The 18,658-nt window shown below is 41.2% G+C and overlaps 13 protein-coding genes and 1 non-coding gene across 14 annotated transcripts; 7 read left to right on the top strand and 7 right to left on the bottom strand.

Annotated features, from left to right (window-relative positions):
• Nucleotides 1-129: 129 nt before the first annotated feature.
• Nucleotides 130-603, bottom strand: TDEL0B06470 (uncharacterized protein; the record flags this gene model as incomplete). The annotated part of the gene is made up of 1 exon (XM_003679939.1): nt 130-603. One exon carries the CDS (start codon nt 601-603, stop codon nt 130-132), a length of 474 nt encoding a protein of 157 aa, XP_003679987.1.
• Nucleotides 604-763: 160 nt separating this feature from the next.
• Nucleotides 764-835, bottom strand: TDEL0Btrna12E. The gene has a single exon. It is a non-coding gene; the product is annotated as a tRNA-Glu (tRNA).
• Nucleotides 836-1,005: 170 nt separating this feature from the next.
• On the top strand, nt 1,006-1,683 carry VPS24 (ESCRT-III subunit protein VPS24; the record flags this gene model as incomplete). Its single annotated transcript, XM_003679938.1, has 1 exon — nt 1,006-1,683. The coding sequence occupies one exon, from the start codon at nt 1,006-1,008 to the stop codon at nt 1,681-1,683; it is 678 nt and encodes a 225-aa protein (XP_003679986.1).
• An 88-nt stretch (nt 1,684-1,771) lies between these two features.
• On the bottom strand, nt 1,772-2,848 carry OPI1 (transcriptional regulator OPI1; the record flags this gene model as incomplete). Its single annotated transcript, XM_003679937.1, has 1 exon — nt 1,772-2,848. The coding sequence occupies one exon, from the start codon at nt 2,846-2,848 to the stop codon at nt 1,772-1,774; it is 1,077 nt and encodes a 358-aa protein (XP_003679985.1).
• A 711-nt stretch (nt 2,849-3,559) lies between these two features.
• Nucleotides 3,560-4,957, top strand: TDEL0B06440 (uncharacterized protein; the record flags this gene model as incomplete). Its single annotated transcript, XM_003679936.1, has 1 exon — nt 3,560-4,957. The coding sequence occupies one exon, from the start codon at nt 3,560-3,562 to the stop codon at nt 4,955-4,957; it is 1,398 nt and encodes a 465-aa protein (XP_003679984.1).
• A 62-nt stretch (nt 4,958-5,019) lies between these two features.
• On the bottom strand, nt 5,020-6,597 carry APM2 (Apm2p; the record flags this gene model as incomplete). The annotated part of the gene is made up of 1 exon (XM_003679935.1): nt 5,020-6,597. The coding sequence occupies one exon, from the start codon at nt 6,595-6,597 to the stop codon at nt 5,020-5,022; it is 1,578 nt and encodes a 525-aa protein (XP_003679983.1).
• Nucleotides 6,598-6,740: 143 nt separating this feature from the next.
• Nucleotides 6,741-7,073, top strand: MCO14 (4a-hydroxytetrahydrobiopterin dehydratase; the record flags this gene model as incomplete). Its single annotated transcript, XM_003679934.1, has 1 exon — nt 6,741-7,073. The coding sequence occupies one exon, from the start codon at nt 6,741-6,743 to the stop codon at nt 7,071-7,073; it is 333 nt and encodes a 110-aa protein (XP_003679982.1).
• A 13-nt stretch (nt 7,074-7,086) lies between these two features.
• Nucleotides 7,087-7,845, bottom strand: NFU1 (Nfu1p; the record flags this gene model as incomplete). The annotated part of the gene is made up of 1 exon (XM_003679933.1): nt 7,087-7,845. One exon carries the CDS (start codon nt 7,843-7,845, stop codon nt 7,087-7,089), a length of 759 nt encoding a protein of 252 aa, XP_003679981.1.
• Nucleotides 7,846-8,347: 502 nt separating this feature from the next.
• TDEL0B06400 (lung seven transmembrane receptor family protein) lies at nt 8,348-9,862 on the top strand (the record flags this gene model as incomplete). Its single annotated transcript, XM_003679932.1, has 1 exon — nt 8,348-9,862. One exon carries the CDS (start codon nt 8,348-8,350, stop codon nt 9,860-9,862), a length of 1,515 nt encoding a protein of 504 aa, XP_003679980.1.
• Nucleotides 9,863-10,216: 354 nt separating this feature from the next.
• Nucleotides 10,217-10,576, top strand: RPS20 (40S ribosomal protein uS10; the record flags this gene model as incomplete). The annotated part of the gene is made up of 1 exon (XM_003679931.1): nt 10,217-10,576. The coding sequence occupies one exon, from the start codon at nt 10,217-10,219 to the stop codon at nt 10,574-10,576; it is 360 nt and encodes a 119-aa protein (XP_003679979.1).
• Nucleotides 10,577-11,159: 583 nt separating this feature from the next.
• YLF2 (Ylf2p) lies at nt 11,160-12,377 on the bottom strand (the record flags this gene model as incomplete). Its single annotated transcript, XM_003679930.1, has 1 exon — nt 11,160-12,377. The coding sequence occupies one exon, from the start codon at nt 12,375-12,377 to the stop codon at nt 11,160-11,162; it is 1,218 nt and encodes a 405-aa protein (XP_003679978.1).
• A 60-nt stretch (nt 12,378-12,437) lies between these two features.
• Nucleotides 12,438-13,286, bottom strand: OTU2 (deubiquitinase OTU2; the record flags this gene model as incomplete). The annotated part of the gene is made up of 1 exon (XM_003679929.1): nt 12,438-13,286. The coding sequence occupies one exon, from the start codon at nt 13,284-13,286 to the stop codon at nt 12,438-12,440; it is 849 nt and encodes a 282-aa protein (XP_003679977.1).
• Nucleotides 13,287-13,778: 492 nt separating this feature from the next.
• Nucleotides 13,779-16,724, top strand: RGT1 (Rgt1p; the record flags this gene model as incomplete). Its single annotated transcript, XM_003679928.1, has 1 exon — nt 13,779-16,724. One exon carries the CDS (start codon nt 13,779-13,781, stop codon nt 16,722-16,724), a length of 2,946 nt encoding a protein of 981 aa, XP_003679976.1.
• Nucleotides 16,725-17,077: 353 nt separating this feature from the next.
• On the top strand, nt 17,078-18,583 carry TDEL0B06350 (UTP--glucose-1-phosphate uridylyltransferase; the record flags this gene model as incomplete). The annotated part of the gene is made up of 1 exon (XM_003679927.1): nt 17,078-18,583. One exon carries the CDS (start codon nt 17,078-17,080, stop codon nt 18,581-18,583), a length of 1,506 nt encoding a protein of 501 aa, XP_003679975.1.
• Between the last annotated feature and the right edge of the window lie 75 nt (nt 18,584-18,658).

Below are 18,658 nucleotides of genomic sequence, written 5' to 3'. Positions count from 1 at the left end.
AGTAAAGGAGGACAGGCGAGCTGGCGCCGTCTTTGTAGTCAAGGAATAGCCTTGGAAAATTGTACCCGCTCAGGACTTCTTCTATGGAATCTTCGCCAATAACATCAAATTTGGTCAACTTCTAGTTCACTAGGAAAACGGTGAATTCGAGCCGCATATCTGGAAGGTGTCAATTTGTCTAAGCAGTTTCGTTAAAGTAGTGTTAGCTTGCTGGAACCAAATACTGCACATCAACCCATTTAAACGCCGGTACCTGCTCCAGATTAAAATCAAAGAGGTCAAACTTGGAGAAAAAGAGACACGAAACATTTCTATTATGCCGTAATGAAAGTAATGCTGAACTTTGCTGAGCTTTGCTGAACTTTGCTGACTTTGCTTACTTTGCAGGTAAATATTCTTACTGTAAAAATAGCCGCCGAGGTCCCCCTTGAGATAAAATCTTAGACAACAACCGAGAAGGCGCCATTGTAAACAACCAAATGAAAAAAAAGCTTGAGCACTGATAAGGTTTGAGCATGAATTGCTCGTTAAGCTCTCTCTATCAGTAAATCGCCGGTTGCAGTCATTGAACCCATTTATAGAATGCTCTTTCACCCTTGACATATAATATCAAATAGCACCTCGGCTTTTCATGAGCAGCAAATTAGTAAGGAGCTCAATAATACTTCAATATGATACACTAAGGTAGCATCATAAACTATTGAATAATGGTCTCCTTATGTCAGATCTTAGACGTGATGAAGGTGGAAAAGTAAAAAAAATACTCCGATGCGGGGAGTCGAACCCCGGTCTCCACGGTGAAAGCGTGGTGTGATAGCCGTTACACTACATCGGATTAGTAAACTTGTTGAGTTTAAAATTCGCTTCATCTAGTATACGGATGACTTATGGGCATGAGGCTAAATTTCGTCCTGTAACTTTGACGAGGTTGGTAAAGCCACTTTCAAGAATCTCGTAACAGTAAGCTTCTGGTGGTGTGATTCAGTCAATTGGTTGATTGCCATTATGGATTACGTTAAGAAAGCAATCTGGGGGCCAGATCCCAAGGAGCAGCACCGGAACATAAAGTCGACATTAAGAAAGAATGGACGTAGTATAGATAAGTCACTAAGAGAATTGTCCGTACTTCAAAATAAGACCCAGCAACTGATTAAGCGAGCTGCTAAGAAGAATGACGTCAAGACAGTGAGACTGTATGCCAAGGAATTGTATGCGATCAATCGACAGTATAGTAGAATGTACACATCAAAGGCACAGCTGGACTCTGTCGGGATGAAAATAGAAGAGGCCGTTAGAATGCGTACACTATCAAACCAAATGGCCGATAGTACAGGTCTCATGAGAGAGGTAAACTCTTTGGTGAGATTGCCTCAATTACAAGGCACAATGATCGAGCTAGAGAAGGAATTAATGAAAGCTGGCATTATAAGCGAGATGGTCGATGATACGATGGAAAGCGTCCAGGATCAAGATGAAGAGCTGGACGAAGAGATTGATGAGCAGGTCAACAAGATAGTAGAACAATACACAAACGAGAAATTCAACAAAGTGGATCACGTTCCTATTACAGAGCTACCTACCATGGACCAACAAGAGGAGGAGACACCTGAAGATAAGGTCGACGAAGAGGCTGATAATATGCTCAATGAAATGAGAGAAAGACTAAAGGCCTTACAAAGTTGACTAAGACAGAAATTAATGTTTGTAACTTTAATACTACCATGTGCTTTTAATAATACAACTCTTAGTCACTCGTAATATAGTGCCTGGTTCATTTTTCCGCTTCGTGTATCTCCCTTTCCAACTGCTCTCTAATTTGTTTTTTCAACTGTTGGTGAATGAACCTCTCCTTCAGCAGTTCTTTGACTTCTTGTTTCTGCTTGACCCACTCTTCGGCCTTCCCGAGAGTGCAGTCCACAACGTTCATAACGTTTCTTACCACAGTTAGAGACTCCTCTGCGAGGATTAGCACTTTACCGTTGGCAGATAGTTGCCTGCGACGTCGATGCGTCTTCGGTGACAGTGACGATTTATTCACACTAATTGTCCAATTTGTGGGAAGATTGAGCAGCGTTTGACGCACTTGGGACCGTGCTGGCTCGGGAAGAGAATTCCCTGCGAATTTGGATATCAGGGAGTAAACCTTCTTGACCGTCCCAACCACCTCCATCTTGATAACAGTCGACTGATCATCGACAGATTCCGATGCATCGAAGAACTCTTCATCACTTTCGTCATCATCGCCGTTGTTTTCGTTCTCGGGCATTTTACTCCTTCTTGTAGTCTTTTTATTCTCTCGTTCAATTTCCACTTGTTGTTGTAGATATGAGACCCTATTCGTCAGTTGCTTATTAGCCAGCTTGAGCAGATGTAGACATGCTATCAGTCTCTTTTTAGATCCAATAGACATGTTCAATTGGTACTCTTTCAAATTACCTTTACTCTTAGCAATGGCCTTTGTTAGCTTTTGTCTCTTTGAAATTCCTACATCATGCGCATACTGTTCTTCACCCTCGTCGTAGAGATTGCAGTCATCCGCAGTTACTGCTTCATTCGAATCCTGGTCTCCTTCGTCTGCACTCTCAGCAGATGCAGCTCTTTTCTTACTGTTCATCTCATACAGTGAGACTACGTTATTGATCACAGGGTTCTTCCTTACTCTATCCAGCAGAGAGTATTGTGTTTGTGGCGAGGATGATTCTAGATTGACACTTCTTGTATCCCCTTTCGCATTTAGTGGCTCTATCTTTGGTTGGTCTCTTTGCCCATGTGAATTTCGCAACACATCTAAAACTTCTGCTGCCTCCACATCTTCCTCTGATAACCCTGGATGTTGTGACAGTGCCATTCTTGGTCTTCAATATTCTCGACTGGAGCACGTTTGGCTTGACAATAACTAAGCTCTGGTTCACTTTCACCTCTTTATACCGTGCAACCCTACTTCGTGCGACCTATCAAACCACTTAAGTGTGAATATCGCCCAAAATGTACAGTTGAAATCCTCTTTAAGGAAGAATCCACTATGAACACCCTAAATAGCTAGCTGAAAATCCAACGAGACCTCTTAATGGTTCCAGATCAGCGAAAAATGCCGTTACCATAACCACCATTTTGCAAAATTTTTTAATCGCATCGCGCTTAGCTGAATTAACAAGGCTTCGGGTAGATTTAAGCGATGAGCTCATCAGACTCTAAGTGTAAGTCCAGCAGTAGATTGTTTAATCAGTCTTGATTTCGGATTCCCAAGTAAGCTGTAGGATTGGACTGCTGAAGCAAACCATAGATAATGAATACTCTCATAATATCAAGTTAGCTTCCTCGCTACGCTAAGAGGTCGAGGGAAAGTCCTAGGACTATGCTAGCATTATGACGGATTCCTTGACCTTGGAATGTAGGACTGGCGACTAAATTGGATATCTAAAGGTCCTGTGAGCCTGCTGGTGAGATTCACAATCAAACGTATATAGTTATTTATGATGAGCTTATGGTTATTAGTCTCGAAGCTATTCGCTCATGAGCACAGGAAACAATGGTTCATCCACTCAATGGCTCTTCTATGATGTGGAATATTTTGAGGAGAGTGTCTTTCAGACGATCGGCTAGTAAGTGGGCGCAATTGTCTCAATGCTATGACGAAATACCTCCAAAGGTACAGCTAATGATGAGGGAAAGTGGTAGACAGTCTGTTATCAGATGTGGAGTATTGAAACGAGCCAACGGACATCAGTCTTTACCTACCTTTTTGGGGGCTTTACTAGCAGATGTCTATGCATCTGACCAAACATGGTTAGCAGTGCTACTTAATCGACAGGTTACTCGTGCTAGCTCTCTTCTTCTGATCAAATTTGGCGAACAGTTCGATACACAGCAAGATGGAAACTACACGAGATTTGCTGTCCCTTCTCCCTTTCTGAAAGATTGTAATGTCGAATTTCTGGAAATAACCTTTCCAGATAGTAAGCAAGGTGAGGATGAATGCCATTTCTACATAGACCTGAGCGATGGGAGCACCAAGAGGCTCTATAGATGGCCTACCGTAACTGTTAATGATACGACTAGCTCCGATCCTCTTCCATTGTCCAACCAAGTCAATTCTTCTATGGCAGCCGAAGGAATTCTCAAGTTTATACGTGATAAGAGCTCTGTGAGTTCATATTTACAAGCCATGGACAGGTCCAATATGAGCAGTTTTGCTGATAGATTAAAACACAAGATCCATGACAGGAAGAAGATATTTTCTGATTTGGGAATGGCCACATTGAAGAATCTTATGGACAGCGACGAATCACTGATCGAAAATCATATTTCAGAGTCTCAAAAGCAGGAAATGATCAGACAGGTCGAAGGTTGGAGGCGTCAGGCACACGAAGAGTTGCAAAGTGAAGTATTGCCTCTTCTACAAAAGTTCTTGAAGAGCCATCTTTCAATATGGAGGATTTATTCGTATTCTGAGGATAAATTCAATTTGAGGCTTAAAGAACTGGTGGACAAACCGTTACGCGATTTGAAAATGGTCAATCTTTTATACAGTTTGAGAGGCAAACTTCAATTGGAAGGATCTGTTAATTCACCACTGCATAATGCACATTTGTTCGAAAAGGAAGTGACATTGGCACACCGAGACCTAAATAAGGTGATTTATCAGAACTTCTTCAAATTGCAACTGCCACTGATCGTATGTTCTACTATGGGCTATGTATCGGAACAATTCTCTCTATATTCCATGGGCGCGTTGGCCTCGCTTGGTATTGTCCTTGGTTTGCAAAGAGTAATATCAAGCTGGGAACTTGCCTCAAAGAAAATTGTTGATAACATCTATGATGCCATCAGGACTTACATTGAATATGAGAGCAACTTCATGATTCAGCAATGTAACGAAAAATTTGCCGAAGACGAGACCAAGCACAAGCACAAGCAAGAGATCTTGAACAGTCTACTACAGGACTTGAGGAAGTAATGATGCAACGATTTTCTATACTACAACCTGTTCTATAGCTTCATAAATAGTCATGCAGCAGGTCAAACATAATATCCATATTCTTCATCATTGACTGTCTTGTATCTTACCCATGGAAAAGATTGATATTGCAATTGCTCTTCATCAATTTTAAGATACTCAACTTGAAGACCACTACAGGTACTGTACGGAATCTCAAACTTCATGGAGAGTAGCCGTGATGCCATTTTTGAGGGACCTTTTTCATTATGAACCTGGTCATACAATTCTTCCAATTTTGGACCATCTCTCAGAGGCGGTGGATTCATTGAATTCTTCAACTCCTCTTGTTCTTCCTCAAATTCTTTTTTATTGAACAACGAGAATTCCGCTGCCATGGAGAGTTGGGTGTCTCCATGACCTCCCTTCATGACTTCTATGTCCCATAGCAGGAAATCGTCACTGATGTTGAATAAGACCTTTCCTGAATCGCTTTTGAATCTGGCAGGTTTTTTTAAATCAATTTGATACTCCTGAAACAATCGGGCCAGAGGAATTTTAAGGTTTAACGTTGACGTCGAATTTCGAGCTTTGAAATGAGTTTCAATTGTACAAGACATTTGTATCTTATATTTCTTAAGCTTGGGCTTCACACCGAATGATACGAGCTTTAACATCGGCTGATCTTTGACATGCCTTTTAAGTTCGTATTGACATAGCACGAAATCACCATCAGGTGGTATGAATTCTATCTCTTTTTCATTCGAGGATGGCCATGTTACGCATTGATGAAATTTTGAGTGTGATATAAATTGTTCGTCCTTCTGAGATAGTTTGTTGAATGCAATTTTCAGTTTGGGCATACCAGATAAATAAGATTTGCAGATTATTTTGCCGTGAATGAGATTCTTCTTAATTATGCCGCTGTTGAAATCCATCAGGTATTGTACTTGTTCCACCACATCTAAAAAGAACTCATTTCGAGCATAATGTATACCTTTCGCTCTCCAAGAAACGGGCATGATAGTCGCTTTCGCGATATAACTGTTATATGAGTCTTCGACATCATCTTCCTTGGCTGCTGTGTCAGTATGCTCAGCTTTGTGGGTGCCATCTTTGGCCCCACGTAGGAATTTGTACAAGTTAGGTTTACCACTGCGTCTTTTTGTCTTCTTGTTGTCCTCTTCATCAGTGTCACTATCACCTAAACTCAAATCATCAATTGTCTTGTTTTCGGGCATGTTCACTTTAACTCTGATGTAATCCCTCATTATACTTGCATCTGTAATCTGTATAACACCAAAATCAATACTTTCATCAATTAACTCCATAATAAGTAACACATTATCGAGAACCATGTTCTTATCTAGGGCTGAGACAGCGAGGTATTTCTTGAGTAGTGAATGAAACTGATCCAGAAAGGTGGCAATTAGCATGACATTGGCACTGGCATCATAAGCATGGATAACTGACACATAGAGAAGTGAGCTACGTTTGATATGAACGAAATGGAAGCTGCTTGCCGAGATAACGGGCTGCGATTCCGGCGTGTAAACACTCTTGAATAATCTTAAAATTCCTTGAAGGTTCGGTATAGCTTTGATATTCTTTGATATTAATGGTTCCAAATTCTCATCAGTGATGAATATGCATGATGACATGTCGCTCTATAAGCGCATTTAATGTTACTTTGTCTCGTTTTTGAAGGGCTGGCTTATTGATTGTCCTTTGTCTTCGGGAAGTAAATCATTAAGAAGATCAGTTAAGATGAAGAATGAAACTAACCTAAAAACGTTTGCTCGCAATGTATAACAAACTGAGTAAAGTGGCGCCTGTGGCAGTCACTGGAACTAATTTGACCAAAGCGTTGGCCTCGTTACAGTCTTGGAGCGTCGTGGATAAGTCATTGACGAAGGATGTCGTCTTCCCAGATTTCGAATCAACGTGGGGATTCTTGACACAAGTGTCAATGAGATCTCATTTGTGGGGGCACCACCCTACTATCACTACGACATACAACAAGGTTCAGCTTAAGCTACAAACTCACGATTTAGAGAACGAAATAAGTGATATTGACATAAAGATGGCCAAAAGAATTGACAGATATATACAGATGTATGGAAACCTTAAGAGATGAAAAGCATTTAATTTCAAACGTTCTTAGACTGCAGTTTTTGCTCAAGCTTATCGAATTCCTTCAATGCCACTTCCTCTTCTGGGTCAAGCATTTGTACGACGTTCTGCACTTCTTCAACGTAATGTTTTAACATTGATTCGATACCGTATTTCAATGTATCCTCGCTCGAAGAACATGATTTACAAGCACCCTGCAATTTTAGATAAACTGTTCCCGTCTTTGGATCATATGCTCGATATTGTATATCGCCACCATCATCTTGAATAGCTGGTCTGATCCTCGTTTGAATCAACTCATCAATCATATCACTGATTTCTTCATCCTCTTCTGTTAGCTCGAACGTAGGCACCGACACATCGTACCCAACGTCACTGTTCTCTCTGACAGTGTGGAACTCATCAGAAACTGCAGTCTCTCCCGAAGCTAAATATTGTGTCAATAACTCGATAACCTTGGGAGTAATCTGGTTCCAATGAACCATACTGTCCTTGTTCACAGTGAGAAAGTTATCACCGATCATGAGCGATTCGACTCCGGGACATTGTAGGAAAATTCGTTGAGCTATCTTGGAGTGGTTTATCAAAGACTCATCGGTATTTTTGATCTCTATACTGCTTGCACCACGATCTTGCAACATTTCCCCATCCGTTGAGATATATTTCAAAGCATTCTCATTGGGAGTAGTCAGTGTCTTCACATTAATCCATCTACGACATAGCGAAGAGGACAATCCACTTCTTGGCTTAACCACGGAACGTAAATGAGCATACATCGTTATTCGACTTAGTTTCAAACAAAGAGTACAGATATTAGTCATTAGCGATTGAAGAACTTGAACGCGATGTCTATATAATAAGAGCTCCTAAAGCCCCATCATCACGTGTAGCGCAAACCACCTGTACTGGGCGCACTAGTGATCATCAAGTAATGCTATTAAAGCTCGTTGAGGTCCTCAACAATATCTCATTGCTTTAGTGATGTGATTCAGGCAAGAAGTAGCTACTTCAATCGATAGCTACAAGAGTCGTTGTGAATTCGTTCCAATTGGATACATTGCAACTAGAAACAGTCCAAGATCATTCCAGGACACAAATACGACTAACTGATGCACTTATGACCACTATATAGCATTCGATGTTGTGTTTGATTAGGTTCACGTGACGTTTATCAGCTTATAATACCAAATTTATTAAACTAGTTGATTGAAAAAGGAGATACCGTCTATGAACAAGAGAGTTGAAAGAGTTCAATTAGCAGAGACTCATAGTAACCAGATGAAGCTGTGGAGTCCGTTTCCAGCACTACTCGTGCTGTTGAACTGTGTTTTGGTGTTGGCTAATAAGGAAACGATAAACCAAAATGACCACCAAGTTTGTTCTGGGATGTACTCTAAAGAGGATTGGAAAGGAAAGGTGGACCCGTTCATTTCATTTAATGTGAAGGATATAAGTGAAATATCTGAGGGAGACCCTGGGATGTATGTGGCAATCTTTGATTTTCAGGATTTTGAACATTTGGGAGCAGTTTTACCGGATGGCTCTAAGTATTACATTTGCGATGATTATGCAATTGAACTGGGGTTATGTGAAGAATCACACAAGAATGAGTTTATTGTTGAGGAAGTAGCGTATGATCCTTTCTCGGAGGAAAATAGGACTCTAGTGAATCAGATTATGACTTTTTCCCAGAACTCTAAGGGTTTGCACGATACTAAGTATCCTGTTAAGCAGACCGGCTACTACTGTGTTACTGCATTTACCAGCTCCAGCTCTACAAAATTCAAAGCCACCGTCAATTTCAGGAATGCCTACGGTCACTTAGCCGCCTCAGAAGTCAATAAAATGCCGCTATATGGGTTATTGGCAATCGGATACGTTGTAGCGATGGCTTTGTACTCGTTTGCGTTCTGGAAGCACAAGCACGAATTATTAGCGTTGCAAAAGTACCTATTGGCTTTCTTCGTGTTTTTAACTGCAGAAACCATCTTTGTGTGGGCGTTTTACAGTATTAAGAACGAAAAGGGAGACAGTGCTGGTCTGAAAGTTTACCTGGTGTTCTTGTCAATTCTGACCGCCGGCAAAGTGACATTTTCGTTCTTCCTACTATTATTGGTTGGTTTAGGTTATGGTATCGTTTATCCTAAATTAAACAGAACTTTGATGAGACGTTGCCAGATGTTTGCCGCTTTGAATTTTGCCCTTTGTGTTGCATTCTTGATCCAGAGTTATTTACAAAGAGCAGACTCCACTTCTCTATTGATCTTTATCACCATGGTCCCATTGACCATCTCCATGTTTGTCTTTTACTTTATGGTTCTTAGATGCATGGGCAATACTGTGCGTTATTTGAAGGAGCAAAGACAAGTTGTTAAGTTGAACATGTACACGAAGCTTTTGACTATAATTTACGCTTCGCTACTGATAGTTCTTGCCGGCCTGGTGATCTCCACATTTGTTCTTATCGGCATGAACACGATCGAAATGATTGAACAACATTGGAGAACAAGATTCTTTTTCACCGATCTATGGCCAAGTCTCGTTTATTTCGGTGTCTTTGTCACAATCTCTTTCATCTGGAGGCCTACTGACACTTCATACATGCTAGCTTGCTCTCAGCAGTTGCCCACTGATCCTGAGAATGTCGCAGATTTTGATCTCGATGATCTACAATCTCTGGGAGAACCAGCTGACGAGTTTGATGACACTATAAGAGATGAAGACATGATATTTACCGATGAGGAAGACAACCGTAATGACACCCAACAGCACACAACCGAGCACCCAAAATGAGTGTGCAGTGGATTTGGGATCTGAAAAACGGAAAGAGCATACATACAGCCAAAGCAGTATTATCTAAACAAAGAATCATACATAGGAATAGATGAGGTTGATATATACATTCATATTTAGTGTGACTGTTTTTTAAGGACCCAATCATAACGAAAAAAAATGTACATCAATTATATAATTTTTTTCAAAAAAATAATGAAATTCTCAACTCGAAGACGGAAGACGCGCAAACAGTCTCATGAATTTTTCACCAAATGATGAACTATACTAGTAGAAGTAGATGGATATTCAATAATTTCAGTATTTACTATTGAAAGGGAACCAAGAAAGAACAATCTCAAAAGGTATATAAAGATGTCTGACTTCCAAAAAGAGAAAGGTGAGGAGCAAGAGCAACCTCAAATCATCAAGATCAGAATTACTTTGACCTCCACCAAGGTTAAGCAATTGGAGAACGTTTCTAACAACATTGTTAAGAACGCTGAACAACACAAGTTGGTTAAGAAGGGTCCAGTTAGATTGCCTACCAAGGTCTTGAAGATCTCTACCAGAAAGACTCCAAATGGTGAAGGTTCTAAGACCTGGGACACTTACGAGATGAGAATCCACAAGAGATACATCGACTTGGAAGCTCCAGTCCCAATCGTCAAGAGAATCACTCAAATCACCATTGAACCTGGTGTGGATGTCGAAGTTGTCGTTGCCAAGAACTAAGTTTAGTTCCAACGGTTTACGTCAAGTTTTTTTCTTCATTCTTAGTTTGCACTCGTATGCGTTGCTCACATATACTTGAGGTTGTGAGAAAGTGGCCCACTCTAGGTATTGACAGTTTCATATACCTTCTGTTGTACTATCAGTGGTAAAATTCAAATATTCTACTGGCTGTGGTCCCCACAGTTTTTGCTGCTTTTCTTACTTATACCTTAGCACTTTATAATGTTGTATATTATGGCCAATACATGCGAATTGCAGACACGCGCACTTTAACTCTACCTGTCACTGACTAGATCGAGCCCTAACTCTCGAGATGTAGATTTTCGATGCTGAAATTTTTCTTCGATGTCTATAAAAGCGAAGCACTTGACTTTTCATCAACAAATTCTTCAACTATCAGGAGAACAAGGAAATTCCAGTTTCTGTCGAAACTGCTTGGTATTGACATCAATACTAGGTTTGGAATGTTTATGATGAGATCACGTCCTTAGAGACAATGCTATAAACCCAGCTCTTCGATTTAATTACAGGAGAAGAAAAACTGTCAAACGCTCTGATATCATTCCTTCTTATATACATGATTCTATCTTGCCTTGGCGCCTGCCGCTTGGAAAACTGCAATATCGCTATCTTCCATTATATGTTGTTTGCCCACACGCTTAATCTTGCCCTGGGATCTCAGTACAGACTCCTGGAAGGGTGGTTCCAGTTCGAAAACATCTTCAAACTTTATAATATTCGCATTGATGAACGTATCCTGCAGATCTGTATGAATGACACCTGCGGCTTCAGGTGCAGTAGATCCTTGTCTCAAGGTCCACTGTCTGACTTCCATGGGACCGCAAGTGTAAAAACTAATCAGACCCAGCAACTCTCGCATTTTTAATATAATCTCAGGCAAAGCAGATCTTGGAACCAAAGAGTGATCTTCGCCATGAAACATCCGAGCCACATAATTAGCCAATTCGTCTTCATCGCCTTTGCAATCATTGTATATTGTTTCGAACTCAGCGCTAAACAACATCAGCTGATCACCAGGTGCAAACTCATCGATCCACGCTTCAACGTCCTTGACAAACTCGTTTTTCTGAAGCAGATAATCCTTTGGAGTAACGTTCAGTAGTACTAAATTGGGTTTTGCAGTTAAGAAGTTATGTTTGTTTACGATTGCAACTTCTTTCACACTCCAATCATTCTTAAAATGACTTATTCTCTTACCTTCATACAAATGCTCCTCCAGCAAATTCATTAGATTCAATTCTTGCTCCATATCAATAAAATCGGTTGAATTCTTAGCTGTTCTACCCATTTTTTTTGATAGTTTCTCTCTGATACTCTCCAAGAACTCAACGTCCTTGAGCACCAATTCATCCTGAACTACTGAAAGATCCCTTACTGGATCGACCGATCCCTCAATATGTGTAATATCAGTATTTCGAAATCCTCTGACAATTTGAAAGATACCATCGACATGCTTTATATCGTTTAGGAACGCCGACCCCATACCTTCACCCTGGGATGCGCCTCTGACTAGCCCAGCGATGTCATAAACGGTCAAAGTTGCTGAGATTTTCTTTCCACTTTGATACAGTCTTTGTAAATGGTCCAGCTTTGGAGATGGAATTTGTACCTTAGCTTCTTCTGGTTCTATGGTAGCGAATGGATAATTTGCTGGATTGCCCAGTTTCGAATTGGTTATCGCCTGGAAAAAAGTCGATTTCCCTACATTGGCCAGACCAACGATCCCACTAGTAAGATTGTTCGATGGTCTTCCAAGGAACACTTTCCTCAGCGATGACATTACTCGACTCATCTTTCAAGATTCAATAAATTGAAATTTTACTCGCGCTTATGAAAAAATCTATATACTATGCAATGAATTGTAATGCTCACCTAGGGCGTAAGTGTGTTTGTAATAAACCAATTTTAACTCTGGTTTTGTCCCGGATTCGTTGATAACGTGCTTGGGTCTTCCACTCATCATTATGCTTATCGGGCAATCAAATTGTTTCGAAAGCGCCAGAATCTCAAGTTCACCACCCCACTTTGCCGTTTTTTCCATTTCTTCAGTGTAACCCACTACATCCTTGAGTTGCATTGTCTCCTCATCGAACATGTAGGGTACAAAGTCATCTTGATTTTGACGAATGTAGTTGCACGCGAGAGATCTTAACTTGTAAATGTCGTGGCTTGAGTCATCATGACGAATCTTCAGTTGATCCAATATAGAGGCAAATAGACAATGACCATCCGGTATGATATCATATGGCTTTAGGCGGTTTATTTCACATAATTGATCAATTGCATCTTGTTCAATTTTTTTCAAGTCTGGTTGTTTTGAAGCTTCTAGTCTTGCCTCCTCCTTCATTCTCTCGATTTCTGCCTCTCTTTTGGCCAATTTCTCTTTCTGTCTATTACGACGCCCTTTCTTTGGTGTTGGTGTTACCTCTTGCGTAGTTTGTTGGGGCTCTGAGATTTCAAGTTGTTCAAGTAATTTCTCGGGAGTCACTTCATCAGTTTGAGCTTCATCCACAAATCCTTCCAGTTCCTTGATCTCCTGTTCATGACGTATTTTTAGATCATCTTGGAGCTTCTGACACTTTGAATTAACTTCTTTCCTCGTCGACTTTGTAGCCTGTTTCTTCATACCAGTAATTCGATTCTGCAGGTCCTTGGCCTCTTTTCTATGTCTCGCCAGTAATTCATCCATTTTTGAGCTTCCTTCGTTAATTCTATTGATCCAATTTGATTTAATGATGAGATGAGATGAGATGAGGTGAAATCCAACTTTTGAAATATAGTTACTATATTGACATTGAATTCAGACCATGAAAAAGATGCCTTGTGAGAATCGAACTCGCGATCATATTTAATTCCAAACCGCATCTCATTAGAATCGAACTCGCGATCATATTTAATTCCAAACCGCATCTCATTAGAATCGAACCCGAGACCTTGACCCCGGCTTCCCATAGCGCCGCGCCCCGCTCCCACTCGCGCGCCACGGACCAATGGCGAGTTGAGGGGAAGCCGAGTCAGACCCCTTTGTTTTCGCTCGTAGTAGTGGATTGTAGACCCGCTGTAACAATTAAACAATTGAATATACAAACAAATAAACAGATACATGGAAACGAATCAATAAAGCTACTAATTGCAAAATCGCTAAGCCTGGGAGAGGTTTTATTCAAGCTCACGTTCAAATATGAGCAAGGCTTTGGGTGAGGCTCAGTCCAGTGGAGATATGGCAAAGAGTAGTAGAACTAGTTCTAGTGGGTCCGCGAGGAACGAAGAGAGCAACAGTCCACCTGGTAGTGTGAGTAAGAAAAGAACAAAGGCCTCCAGGGCGTGTGATCAATGTAGGAAACGAAAAATTAAATGTGATTTCAGTGAAGAGAAGGGGATCTGTACTAGTTGTTCTAAAAATGCAGATAGGTGTGCATTTGATAGGGTACCTCTTAAAAGAGGACCTTCGAAAGGATATGTTAGGGGCCATTCGCGAACAAGATCTGTCACCAGTCAGCAGGATGGCACAGATGTGCCATCTCCTCCTTCGAGGTCTAATTCTGTGCTTTTACCGCCTTTGGCTCAGTATCTACCCCAGCCTGGAGCGAAAAGTGCGACAGCAGCTACCGCTGCTCCAACCACGACAGTAAATGCAAGTATGGGCCAGCAGCAGTTTTGGAAAGTACCGTATCATGAGTTTCCTAATCAGAGACGAGGCTCCATCGATTCTTTGCAAAGTGATCTGTCTGTTGGGAAAGGAGTGAGCGAACAGTTGTTGTATACCACGCCCACTGGTTCACAAAATCTGCAATCTGCAAATCCAGCCACTGGCAATAATGATTTTGCAAATGGCTATTGGTCGTTCATACGAAACTCAAACTCAGTAGTAGCACCAGAAGAGTTTGCAGAGATTAGAAGAAAATCGGGTTCTTTCCCCCCGCTATTGAGACACCCATCAAATGCAAGTATATCACAACAGCAGCAGCAGCAGCAGCAGCAGCCGTCTGCTAATACGCTATATCCATATTCTCAGTTTACACAACAGCAACCACCACAGGGCAAGACATCCATGTCATCTTTTGGACAGTTCGGCTCCAATGGGTTTGAATCCAGAAACGGATCTATCGCCAGTGAAGGTATGTCGCCCAGTGCACCAGGGATATATCAGAGTGGTCCAATGACGCAATCAACCAGCAATAATCCAAAAGCAGTTACTACAACAGCACCCTCACAGCCATTAGACAGAGCTGATAGTGTGAGTAGTGGAACTCCTAGCAAGAATTCAAAGAGGCGAAAGAGGAATATTTCGCAAAGACGTGGCCAAAGAGCAGATAGTAATGTTTCGATGACTTCGGAAAACTCCTCAATACGACCTCCATCATGTGAAAGTAGTTATGGAAAACCGACAATCATTTATGGACAAATCTCTGACGTCAACCTGATAGACACGTACTATGAATTCATTCATGTTGGTTTCCCAATCATCCCATTGAATAAAAAGACTTTGACCAATGAGATTCTACTAATAAACACACAACCAATCTCTACGATCCATGAGATTAACAATTACGTGATTTTGTGGTTCAGAAACGCGTTGGAGCTACTCGTTCGCATCTCACTCAAGAAAAGGTATAACCAGTTTTTTGAAGCTCCTCGTAACGACAATGAGAATAATGAATTTGAAAACTCAGGCGATAATACGAAAAAGCGTGAAAGTAATGAGAATGATGACTTTCTCGAAAACAAGGCTTTATTCATATCGGCATTGAATGAGTGTTTGCAAAAAAATGTCGATATTCATCCTAAGTTCAGAGAGAATAGGCAAGAAATTTCGCCAAAGATCGAAATAATTTACCTTTCCACTTTCATTTTATTGAACTATATTCTTGCATTTGTTGGTTATGATAACTCATTCGTCCTCGGGATGTCCGTTACCATCTTTAAAGAATTCAAAGTCTTTGAACAGTTCATATGGGGGGATATCCAGGACCAGTACGATGAAATGTCCATCGCTTTCAAGAGATTGTATTTCTCCCTCGTAATTTTTGATTCTTTACAAAGTTGCTGCTACGGTGGTGCTAAACTTCTGAACGTACCAATACAAGGTGCCACGGAGAAATTATTCAAAAGAGATCCTGAGAATTCCAAATGGGATATCGATGAGGATCCATTCGAGATCAAGTGCATTTTACAAACTTTAAAACTGGGTGAACTCATTACTGATTTTGTTAGTAATAGGAGATCAGTCTGTGATGTAACCGGTCAGAAACTTCTTTGGGAACCAAACGAGTGCTTCAATTTCATGCAACAATCCAATGTCGATGAACCTCTAACGACAGTACAAATATTCCACGATTTTTTATTAATCAAAAATGAGTTTACGAACAAGCTTTTATCCATTCAGGACTCACAAAGATCACCGTTAGATCTTTGCATGTCACTTACCAACTCCCTATGCACTCTAATTTCACTGACGCTACGAATCTTAACGCTGATAATGAAACTCAACCCTACGAACCGAATAGACTACAATTATAGACCAACAGCTCCGACGGGGAATGAACCTGTGAGCAAAAATAGTACAGGATCCATTCAACAAACTAAACTAGCCATCAATCGCAACGGGAGCGATTTCTACCAGAAACTATTGGGTTTACAACAGAACAAAGAGAGTGGTTATTCCGAGATTCTCAAGGGTGTCATCTCGCCATACAGCATCGCGATCCTGCACGAGATCCGAAACACAAACGAACTGCTACAGCAGATGCCTACATCGCTTATCGGGATTGTGATGACCATTCCTGCAAACCCAGAGCGCGAAGATCAAGCAAAATCACAAGAACTTGTGGTGAAACTATCTAACTCGATGAACGAAGTAGTGCAAATCACAAGCCTATTGAATCTGATTAAACCAGTCAAGATGTGCGAGCAGGACGCGTCTACTATGTCTTCTTGGCGGTATCTTGCCGACAAAGATGACACACTGTCGATCATGCAAAGACTGTACAAATACAGAACGCAGCAAACACAAATACAGCCGCAAGACAATAAGGACGCAACTACAAAAGCCCAACCTACTGCTCTCGACAATCTCACCGAGGTCGGTTGGAAACTTCTAGACGACAAAGAACTCGGTTGGTTCTAAACTAGTTCTAAAGTACATGGACTATTATTTTCAGAAGATCGTTACAGAAGCTGAACCCAAGCAATAGAAGCCCTCGATTGAACTATAATTGCCATAGTTCCAGGCCTCAATCTTAATTCGCTTCCAATACATTCTTTCTCCTTTGGTGGGCAAATTCTCCTTGCGTTTCGCTGCGCTGCGCAACGTGGCGCGCTCTCGCTCCCCAGGGAGGCAGTTTGTTGTGATCGTACGCCTGAAGGTGTCTATCCTTAAATACCAATCTATATATATCGGCGGAATTAGTTTGTCAATTGCAATTGATCAACTTAGATCTCCAAGATAATCTATCGAGCTTACCAGCCTAACTTTTACAAATGTCATTTCAAAAGAAACACACCAAGACTCACTCTACGTATGCTTTCGAGAGTAATACGAACAGTGTAGCTGCTTCTCAGATGAGAAATGCCCTGAACAAGCTTGCAGACTCTGTAAAGGATGATGAAGAGCTGCGCAACAGGTTTGAGAACCAATTGGACTCCTTTTTCAGTCTATTTAGAAGGTACTTGGTCGAGAAATCGTCAGGTAACACTTTGGATTGGGAAAAGATCAAGTCTCCTTCCGCTGAAGAAGTGATTCCTTACAAATCTTTGTCTGAACATCAACCAGAGAGTGTTAGCAGCCTGTCTAAGTTGGCTGTGTTAAAGCTGAACGGTGGTTTAGGTACATCTATGGGCTGTGTTGGGCCCAAATCTGTGATCGAGGTTAGAGAAGGTAACACGTTCTTAGATCTATCTGTGAGACAGATTGAGTATTTGAACAGACAGTATGATAGTGATGTTCCTTTGCTGTTGATGAATTCTTTCAACACAGACAAGGATACCGAACATTTGATCAAAAAGTACTCTGCAAACAGAATCAGAATTAGATCTTTCAACCAATCGAGATACCCTCGTGTTTTTAAGGACTCGCTATTGCCAGTACCTACCCACTATGACGATCCATTGGATTCCTGGTATCCACCTGGTCATGGTGATCTTTTCGAGTCATTACATGCTTCTGGTGAACTGGATGCGTTGATCGCACAAGGCAGAGAGATCTTGTTTGTCTCCAACGGTGACAACTTGGGTGCTACTGTTGATCTAAAGATCCTGAACCACATGATTGACACTGGTGCTGAGTACATCATGGAATTGACTGACAAGACTAGAGCTGATGTGAAAGGTGGTACTTTGATCTCATATGATGGGCAAGTTCGTCTTTTGGAAGTGGCCCAGGTGCCAAAGGAACACATTGATGAATTCAAGAACATCAGAAAATTCACAAATTTCAACACAAACAACTTATGGATTAACTTGAAAGCTGTGAAGAGACTGGTGGAATCCACTGCTTTGCAAATGGAGATCATTCCAAATGGTAAGACCATAAAGAGAAATGGCCAAGAGGTTAACGTTCTACAATTGGAGACTGCCTGTGGTGCCGCCATCAGACATTTCGAGGGTGCTCACGGTGTGGTCGTCCCAAGATCAAGGTTCTTGCCTGTCAAGACTTGCTCAGATCTGCTATTGGTTAAATCCGATCTATTCTACTTGGAGCACGGTTCTCTAACCATAGACCCCTCGAGATTCGGTCCAAACCCACTCATCAAATTAGGTTCTGACTACAAGAAGGTCTCTGGTTTCAATGCAAGGATACCTCACATTCCAAAGATCGTGGAATTGGACCATTTGACCATTACAGGTAATGTTTACTTGGGCAAGAATGTTACTTTGAAAGGTACCGTTATCATCGTTTGTTCCGACGGTCACAAGATCGACATCCCCAACGGGTCAGTTTTGGAGAACGTTGTCATCACTGGTAACTTACAAATCCTAGAACACTGAGCGACAATGACCATAGCTGAACGAGTCCATCTCGAGAGATAAAACTATCTATATACTGTATATTGTTCAATTCCG

Source organism: Torulaspora delbrueckii, chromosome 2 (genome assembly GCF_000243375.1).
Source record: "Torulaspora delbrueckii CBS 1146 chromosome 2, complete genome".
In the NCBI taxonomy this organism is placed as follows: Eukaryota; Fungi; Ascomycota; class Saccharomycetes; order Saccharomycetales; family Saccharomycetaceae; genus Torulaspora; species Torulaspora delbrueckii.
This window is presented reverse-complemented; position numbering and strand designations above follow the sequence as displayed.